At 33.6% G+C, this 10584-nt stretch overlaps 1 protein-coding gene across 1 annotated transcript in view; it reads right to left on the reverse strand.

Moving 5' to 3' along the window:
* Positions 1-6465: 6465 nt before the first annotated feature.
* LOC106462739 (exosome component 10-like) overlaps positions 6466-10584 on the reverse strand; it is a 166037-nt gene continuing 161918 nt past the window's right edge. Inside the window, 3 exon segments of the mRNA XM_013922687.2 lie at positions 6466-6693; positions 6908-6972; positions 7238-7391. Of these exon segments, the coding sequence (XP_013778141.1) occupies positions 6586-6693; positions 6908-6972; positions 7238-7391 (327 nt within the window). The 3' untranslated portion in view covers positions 6466-6585.

The raw sequence follows: 10584 nt of genomic DNA on the forward strand, positions 1-10584 counted from the left end.
ACTAGAGGAAAGGTAGCTAGTCATCATCACCCACCGCCAACTCTTGGACTACTCTTTTACCAACGAATAATGGGATTGACCTCACATTATAACGCCCCCCCCCCCCACGGCTGAAAGGGCAAGCATGTTCGGTGGGACGGGGATTCGAACTAGCGACCCTCAGAGTATTTGTCATATTCTATATCAAATTCTTGATCTTGAAACTATTTTCTCATTCCACTGAATAATGTTTCATAGCTTCGTGCATAGTTTAGCATTAAAATCGGCTTATAAAGGTCAAGCAGGAACTTGTGTTCCATCCACATTGATTGTCAGGAAATCGATACTGTAATGTTTGAAATTGTACGATTTTTCTTCGAAGATCCGTTAAACGTGTCGTTATCAACACATCCTAGAACAAGATGTGTAAGTACTTGGCCTAAAAATGCATTATTGATAGATGCTTGTAAGTTGTTCTGAGGAATTGAAAACGACTTGCACACTATATAGTTCAAAGGATAATTAGCTGTTCCTTTCTGAAATGCTTTAGCATGCATAGAACAACTGATGGGCTGATCCTGACTTTTCTAGCATAGATAGAAACGTGTTGTATTAAAACTTTGAATCCTGATTCATCATTTAGCATAATACAAAACGAATCGTTACTTCAGGCAAGTCAGAGTTTTAAACTTACACCATTAGGCAATAATTTGATCTGTAAAACGATATTTTAATGTAGACAGCCGATGATGTTGACTGTTTGACTACCATGTATATTTAGGTGTCGATCTTTGATTCCATCATTAAAATCGAGATCGTCAAAACTACCCACCATGTCTTTTTTTCTATATAAACTATGTCAAATGACATCTCCATTATAATTCAGTAAAGTTTCTACGTAGGCCTTATACACGTAAAGATTGTGAGATGAAGAAATTAGCTTGTCATTCAAGTTTATATCCTCTTAAGAAAATAGAGAATAAAGCAACAGGTTGACAGGTGCAGGGTTATCTTCATCCTTTTTATGTCAGTCCCATCAGGCTTGACAATCTTTGCCTTTGCATGAAGATATGATTGTGCAAGATCTAAATATTCATCTATCGATCCGGATATAGAAAATTCGATGGGTATTCTGTCAGCCACTGAAGATAGAGGATAATATTCGGTCCACTGACCTTTCTCAATCATGGTTTGCGTGGGAGGGAGAGAAAATAAGTCTAGCTCAGACTTTGTATACTGACAGGACTTTCATGTGGTAGGAGAGTCATGATTACTAGTTGAAAAAGTCTGGAATCAATCTACTTCATCGTATGGTTTTAGTTATTCTGAACACAGGGCCTTTCTGTTTCCTCTTTTTATTAGGTAGAGCAATGTGTTTAATATCTCGAGCCAGGTTCTGAGTTTCTTCAGTTGCTCGTCGTTTTCCAGCATCCACAAAATACTTTCCATGTATGACATCCGATGCTAAATTTATACCTGACTAAACAGCTTGTTTTCCCTAAGGCTAATGCCCCTTTTTTTCAGAAATGATATAGCTGAACAAAACACATTACTCAAAACGTCTCCTAATCGTGTCCCTATTGCCACTGACCTCCAGCATAATAAGGTAAACCGTTTCCCACTTAGTAATTGCAATAGGCATCATAGATGGCTGGTTCGTGATAGTAAGGTACTCTCATGATATAAAATACTGTGTAGATGAAGCGTTACGATTACTCTTCCTTGTTCAAATGAGATAGGTCGACTAATGTCGTCCTTTATATCGATCTCAATACTCTGAAAACTTTGTTTAGAAACGGATCTGTAATGAGGATTGGTAAATGTTTCAGTGATCATGTCTCCATCCTGACTTTTAACTTGAACAATTCACATGGATCACCAACAATACCTGAGTAATCAGAGAGTGAATAAAATCCACCATGCGTGTCAACAGTATATGGAGCTATAGTGGTCTTTGTTATCATGTGATTATTATCAAGCCCAAGTATTACTGATAGTACAGGATCAAGTGTTATGGAGGCTCAATCATTTACATTCATGCTTACTTTTGGGTGAACGAATCATAAGTAAATATAAGTTCATTGTCGGTTTTAGGTTTGTTTGTAGTTAAGCACAAAGCTATACAAAGGGCTAGCTGTGCTCTGCCAACCAGGGGTATCGAAACCCGGATTCTAGCGTTGTAAGTCTGCAGACATACCGCTGTGCCACTGGGGGGGAGGGGGGCTTCGGAAGTGATTCTTCTTCTTGGTTTAAAATTCTAATTAAATCTTCAGGTTCTTTGTAGTGACCTGATATAGTATAATTTATTATGACAGCAGGGTGAGAGCCAGAAAAGTAAGATAACCACCCTGTTCCATTAGGCATGTTATGCCGGCTATGTGGATACTGTAATTCGACCAACACCAGAGATCTCAGAAGATGAGTGATATAGTTTGTCAGTGTATTGTTGGCAAAATAATTCACTGAACTGTTGCTAAGTAATATCACATACAACTGATCCATGCTGAATAACGAGTAATAGAGCAATGAATACCATTTTATGATAGCAGACAATTCAGATATGTTTGAAGAATCCAGCTATTAAATTTAACAGGATAACCTTCCCATTTTACAAAATATTATGTTTTTACCCTTTCCTCGTTCACGTAATATTTCTTATACAGCGTAGTCGTCATTGGGATACTTTATAACTCTTTGTAGTTCAGATTCGTAAAATGTTCCATTTAATTTTCCTCCGAGATAGTCTTGCAGTGGTGCACTGGTGGAATTCTCTCTCTCTATTCTCGCGCAGGCCCGGCATGGCCAGGTGGTTAGGGTGCTTGACACCTATAATGAGATAATCATGGCGGCCTAGCAAAGCGCCCCTGGTGACACTTCGTGGAACTATGACGTCATCATCTCTACCCCTTGAGGTCGATACACTTGTGGTGTCCTCTGGTGGCGTGACTGGTAAGTACCGCTCTAACTACTTACTTGGCAAATAAGAAAATGTTTTCTGAGTAAGAAACCCTAGATATAAAGATAACATCACCAATCTAATTGACAAAAAGTTGTCACAGAGTCTAATGCTTGTTTCAATATTTGGTTGTGCCCCCCTGGCCTTGATAATTGCTTGACATTGCTGTGGCATAGAGAGAGTGCATGCGAGACTAAGTGTAGACAGGGGTGAGTTCATGATGCCACACATGTATTAGGGCTTCCTGCAGTTCCAAGGTGCTTCTTGTTTTCTCCTCTTACACTTTGTTACCCATTACCTTCTAGTGGGTTTTATATGGTTGAGATCTGGGCCATTGCCTGGCCTGTGTAGTGTTTTGATCCTTTCTCTTCTAAGATAGTTCTTCACCTGAAGCAATGAAATAACATCTAAGATGCCTTTTCAATACACATAGAGTGAAATTTCCTTTCTATTTCACCTCTACTGCATAGAGTGCATGTATGTTACCAAGATTTTAGCCCTATGGCATGAAGCAGAGTCATCGTGGAATGTATATTGATCAGATTCACCAAAATTATCCCGATTGTAGGCTTTAACCAAGTCTCGAGGATCTCAGCGTTGTTATTGCCTGGAAAAAAATGTAATCATCTCAAATCCTGGCCAGAGATGTATCCCCATATTACCCAACCACAAGAATGCTTCATAATTGCATTCAAACATGCTGGAAGAAGCTCTTCTCCACATCAATGTCGTACAAAGTGCTTCCCATCAGACCCATGCAGGTTGAACATTGATTCATTTGAGATCACTTTGCTCCACATTGCTTCAGTCCAGTCAGCATGTTCTTTGGTCCAATTGAGGCTCATCTCCTTCACTGTGTTAGTGAGGAGGAATTTCTTTCTTCCTGGGAGATTGACTGAACACAGGCAAGATCAGACAGTGTGCACAGTGACCCCTAAAGTTTCCTGCCATACTCTTTTGAAATCTGTGGACGACAGTCAGTGATTCTGCAAGCTCATGCATTTCACCAATGATTAAATTTAATTCTTCTAGCAATATGCCTTGTCAAAAGTTCCTTTTTGCTAAAAGAAACTGACTGGTTTTTTTCCTTGGAGTAAACTTGCAATTGTTCATATTAAAAGAGAAAACTGGACATTTTTACTGTGTGATGTATAATGTTCTGTGTATCTAACATTTAGTTAGCTTTTTTGTCCTGTTTAAAATATGGAAAATTTGGTTTCATTATTGTGGAGCTATACATGGTTAAAGAGTTTTCTTTTTTGCTGTATGCGTTTCATTATGGCTAAAGTTAAGTTAGTTTTAAAAGGATTTGCTTATACATTATTTTCTATGTTAAAAGTGTTTATTGCAGTGTGTACTTGCTCTGTGTTAAAGGGTATTTTTGTCGTGTGGAGTTTAAATTTGCATCATTGCTAAAGGGTCTTATTATTGTTAGTGCTAGTCACTCTGGGTAAATCCAACATTATCTATAAAATAAGGAACAATGAGTTTAAACACTCTGGTAGATTGATCTATACCTGTTCAGTTTAGAAAAGAAGTTACCTGATCCAGTAGATGTGGCCATCCCATGTCTATAAAGCAAGTACACATACCATGCTACTGAATAAACAGAATGTTTACATGTATTTTACATTGTGATTAATATCTTCATTTAGTTCTCACAAGCTCAGTTACTCAGACAATCTGTTAATTCTTTGTACTTTGTAGAAAATATCTTATACAGCCTCCTGTTATTAATTGGACTTATCCCATTGTTCTATTATTATATTAAAGGTTAATTCAATTCTACATGAATATATCACAAATATTACCAGAGCTTCAGCCACTTTCTAAATATTTTCATGAACATTTGTTGTTTACTTTTATTACTTATTTAGAAGGCAGGCAGCAATACTACAACTTGATATTAATTATGGGTTAAAGCAAAGTAGAAAAGATAAATAAAGCACACAATGTGTCATCAATGTGACTTGACATCATCAGGTGAAGACTGGACAGTTGAATTGAAATCAGGGCTGCAGATAAATATTTTTTATTGGCAAGACATATCTGATTAGTTTATCATTTTGAAATGACATGATATATAATCCTACTAAATTTAGTCAGATATACAATATTTACTATTTAACATACAATTGTTTTATTTACTTTGTTGTTATTCCTGTATACGAAAACCATATTGTCAAAAGTAATTTGAAAAGAACAGTAAATGTAAATATCATTTTAAAATTTTAAGGTAAAAATAGTCTATGTCATGATTAACCCCTTGGGTGTTGAGTGCATATTTACATATCAAATTTCAAAGTTTAAGTATAAAAAAAGAAATTACAGCTCTATTTCAACAATTTTTAAAAAACAAATATTTTACAATCAATATTTTGTCATTTTGTAATATATATTTAGCGTAACTCACAAAGATAAATGAAAAGAATGAAAGCTGCAAATTTCATTTCTGTGCAGCTCCAAGGAACCTCATCTGTATAGAATGCATTTAATGAGCTTATTGCCCATACTAAAATACAGCTTTATATTTGCTAAGAAATTACCATTTAATATGAATATAGCTACCCATGTCTTGTTTCATAAGTGATTTTCTTTCTCCTTCATTGGCTTTAATACTACAGCATTAGTTTCCACCCTTTTATGATATCACAGCATATAGTCTGTAAGAACAGCTTTGAAAATAGCATTAAGCAAAGTTTACCATGATTGGATGGAGCAGATTATAAACAATTTGCATCAATGTAAATAAGGTGATATAAGCAGTAGTTTATGGTTTATGGGACAGTTAATAGTTGGAGCTCCTGAAAGGAAGAACAAACGAATCTAATGGCAATTTTAGAAGATTTGGGAACAAACCACAGACCTGGGATTTTTTAATAGTTTTTTAGGCACTTTTTTTTGGTACATATGGTACCAAAAAACTCTCACACAGGTGCTAACTTAAAAATGGCTTCGATGAATTTCTCAACCTTTTCTGTTTAACCAGACTACTTGTTTGAATGGACATTATGCAAATTATGAAACTTATAATTTGGTTAAACATAATTAAAATTTTGTTGGATAATGTCCAATGTCTGATTCTTATTTGCAGCTGTGTAATTCAACATGTGTTAAGTGATCATGACATGAAGTCTTCTACTATGTTCAAGGCAACAGGGAATGCATCAATGTTATGAATAAAAGCTTTCTCTGCATCACTGATTCTATAAAAGACAGGTTGAACACCAAACACACTTTTATTAGTCATCTGAAGTATTTTTAATTTTCACTGTTTTATGGTTATATATTTCATGTTTGACAGCTAAAGAAATTTTAAGTGACTCTTGTTTTAAATGTGCCCATTTTGAACACTTCTTGTCAATACCTACTGTGTTTTTTGTAATCAATTAACAGATCCTTTCATAAAATGTTTAAAATAACAAATCCACTTAAATATTGAACTTATTACTTTTGTTCTATTTTGACTATACTCTCAGCAGCTTAGTGGATAATTTTGAATACCAAAGAACTGAGAAACCTTCAAAAGATACAGTTCTGAAAAAACAATTTATTGTGACAGCCATGAAGTTACCATACACCTTTTACATAACCTTTCTACTTTCCAAATAAAAAAACAGCTTCATATACATCTCTCATTTTTCATGCTGCTATCTTCTGGGCCACTGACAATTATTGGAACTTCCTTGCGATGACCCACCTTTCTGATATGTTAGACTTTTTCCTTCTTTCCTTTTCCTTCCACGCTGATTAACCCTCTAAAAGGTAAAAAAGTTTCAGTAAAAATTTTGTTTTAAACACATTATTTTCTAAAATGTATGCAGAAATGTTCATTCCAATGTCAAGTACTTTATCATAAAATTGAGTCTTACAAATCCATACCAAAATCACTCATCTGTTAAAATAGGATGCAATCAGAAAACTCTATCCACAATACATCATTAATGTAAAGTTGAATCTTATTTATTTTACCTTGTGAGCAAAGTTTTCATCATCAGGGTTAAACTCTTTCCTGTTTTTCTTAGAAATGCTCTGACCTACATCATAGAAAAAGTTTTATATTCCATTTTTCATAATAATGTTTAATTTGTAAATTTTCTTATGTTTAGAACAGCTTCTCACAGACATCTTATAAAGTTTTTAATACTTTAGGTAATCACAAAATTAGATTTCAAGTTGTGTTTATTTTAATATGCACAACTTATAGGTTTTTTCTGTCTACTTTTTTGTAACAAACACAAGATTAATATTAACCATTTAACATATTTTTTTTAAAAGAAAGCCAAAGAATCAGTCACCAACCTTTAAAAACAACCATGTCAGTTTCACTATAGTCAAATGTTTGGAACACAGATTGTGACAGCTCTCTTCCTGTTGTGGACTTAACAAAGGAAGATTCTGCAATTCTAATGTCTGAAATAGCCTCTGTCTTTCTTTTCTTTCTCGTCTTGGACAGCTGTATTGAAAGAGATTTAACAAAATATTTTTTTCTTTTGTAAACTAAATATCCTAAGCTTTTACTATGAACTTTTAATAACTTATATCATTAATGCCATGTTATAAAATAAAAACAGTGGAAATATTAATTACCTATGAACTATGAAAAATAAAAGGAAATTATGGTAACTTACTAAAAAAATAAATGGTTGTTTCAGAAAGATCTAGTGCTAAAAAATATGTACGCTACATAATATTGAATTTTTAGCTAATCATTTCACCTTATTACAGTCAGATGCTATTTTAGTGTGGGAGTAGATGAGAGTTTCTGCCATTTTAAAAGTTTGAAGATGGCTTGACTGGGTAATGAAAAATCATTGTAAATGTACAAAATTTCTGGTTATATGACTTCTTTGTTCCACATTGTATATATATTCCTGTGTATACGTAAACTACTTGTACCTGAGGATGACATAATCTTATCGAAACATCATACAGTTTTAATAAAGTTTTCTTTATTACCCGGTCTAAACTTTTATTTTCTATAAGTAGGTTACATGTCTTCAAATTTCTGCCACTTTATTTACAATTAATTTATAACCATTAACTTTCATCCAACAGAAACCACCAGATACACATTCATCAGCCATAACCAATCTGAAATTATATCAATCTAAAAACTGTGCCACCATGTTCATAAATTTCCCCTTCCCATTTTATCTCTAAGATTGAAATGCCATAATTGACAAAACTTATGAATGATGTACAGGTCTCTCATTAATGTTTTTTTTTCAGATTTAGAATAACAGGTTCTGGATCAGCATGGTTACAGATTGTAAGTTAATTCATATCTTAGTTAAAGATTTCCTGTGGACAAATTACGTTTCTGTTTTCTAATTTTTGATATAGTTAGCTTGGTTAAATACTACTGACATTTCACCCCAGAGTACTAAATTCACTGCTGCCAGGTTCATTTATTAGTAAAAATACTCAATTTAGAAAAAAATAAATGTAATTTCAAAAGAAATCTCTTACAACTTGCAATCTATTGAAGACTCTCAAATATTTCTACCTATAGACAATTCTTGAAATCTTAATTTTATCTGATAATGTTATTTTGTGAATTTTACTTGCACTGCACACACACTTTGAAAACCACCAAACATTTCTTGTATATTTAGATAAAGTGAACCATCAAATTTGTTCACATATTGTAATGCTGCTCTTCTCAGATTTGTTTGCTAATGCATACTAAAACAGAAAAAACCACTATTAATTTCATTTCTATCAAGGCTGTATGTGTGAATAATTCCATCCAATGACACCATTGCAGACTGTTCATTTGTTATTGTATCTCATATACTGCAATTTTATCACATTTACTTGAAATCTGAATCACTGTTTGGCTTATGATTAACTTAAGAAAGTCACTCTATGTGAGGATAAACCAATGGTGAAAGCAGCTCCAAAACATTATTGTAACAGTGATTCAATTTCAAGGTTCTGTCCTACAATAATCTAGTCACACACTAACACAAATGTAAACATTCTTAAGTAATGTTCATGGCACACTGTGCATAGTGCACAATTATTTGTATATGCTACAACAATGTCACACTGATAATGAATATAAAGTATTTTTTGATCTTAATAATTTTTGTAAACATTTCAAACTCTTATTTCAGGATCAAGGCTAGATGAATATATTTTTCATAAAAAAAATGTTGCCACTTAAATTTTCTGCTAAAGTTTTATATTCCAGAACCCCTCTAGATATGGCACTTACACATTCTCAAAAGCAATTAGACCTATTTCTGCATTAGCTAAAACTAATTATACATAAGTCTGTGGATAAAAAGAAAACAACATAAAATCCAGAGATAAATCTTAGCCCCTATAGATTAAGCATCATATTATAATTTTCAATTAACTAAATTATTATGAAATATCGAGGTGGAGCACATTGTATTAAAACGATTTTGGAGCCTCACCACGTCACTGTTGTCCATATCAGGTCATGCTCCATTTTATGACCATGAATCTTGAAAATATATTGAAGTATAGTTTCCATTGGAAAATAATCTTTCATTAGGCTATCATGTCCAAAGCACACCATTTCTTCCTGCTTGCTTTCCATAATCCAACTAGTTTAAGAGGGCAACAGTTTGCCAGCATTTGTTTCAACAATCTGATTGTTCAGAAATCCATGTGTTGCTTCCAGCAACTTGACTGGTATATATACATATGAAATACCTGTTGTTTTTTTTCTATAGTTGGTGCTTGAAGTATGTGACAGTTGAACAAATATGTCATGAAAGCAAATGTGCACACATGATCTGTTTAGTATTGTTGGCTGTGAGAAGTGGACAGCTTATGCCACTAACCTTTGTGTTCATAAATTCTCACATGTTACAAGGCACTGCACTTTGCTTGCCACAGTTGGGGTACAAATTACTGCAGGTCTCTTTCTAGATGATCCTGGTCCAAAACTTTAGCCATATTACTTTGTTTGCTAATGCCATTAACTAAACAGGGTATCCAACATTCCAGTTTTATCAGGGAACATTTGATAATAAATCAAGCAGAAATTAAATATGTTAATTTTTTTTATATACAACTTGTTCTTATTTAAAACTTATTTATGTACTTTGGTTACCACAGTCCCATGTTAAAACCAATGGCTACAAGAGATGTTTGAGGTGTGAAGCCCTAAATGTGCATGAATTTGTACACATTATTAGTGTATATCAAAGCAGCTTTAGTTTCAACAAGTAATAAAAAAACATTTTATAACTGTATAATAACATAGGGATGGCAGTACCAAAAATAATGCAAATAAGAATATAGGGAAGATACAGCTATACATAGATCATCCCTACATGACTTTCAATAGTAACATTTAATGTTACACTGTAAAGTGCACAAGTATAAAATAGTTACAAGGTCGAATTGACTGACCTTGTAGTGAGAGTCAGTAATAATCAAGACATTTTTTGACTTAGCTTGGTTTTCCTTGTATACAAGTTCTTGGCTCTTAGTTACACTACATTGATGCCTACCCTGATATAACCATGATATTATGATAAACAAACTGCATACCAACAATCAGGAATATGTAACTTCAAACTGTAGTAATATTAAAGTCAAGTATGCATTTTACAGAGTAACATTACATTTTAATATTGAAAGGGATGATCTATGTATAGCTATAT

Source organism: Limulus polyphemus, unplaced genomic scaffold, assembly GCF_000517525.1.
Source record: "Limulus polyphemus unplaced genomic scaffold, Limulus_polyphemus-2.1.2 Scaffold1236, whole genome shotgun sequence".
NCBI classification, from domain to species: Eukaryota; Metazoa; Arthropoda; class Merostomata; order Xiphosura; family Limulidae; genus Limulus; species Limulus polyphemus.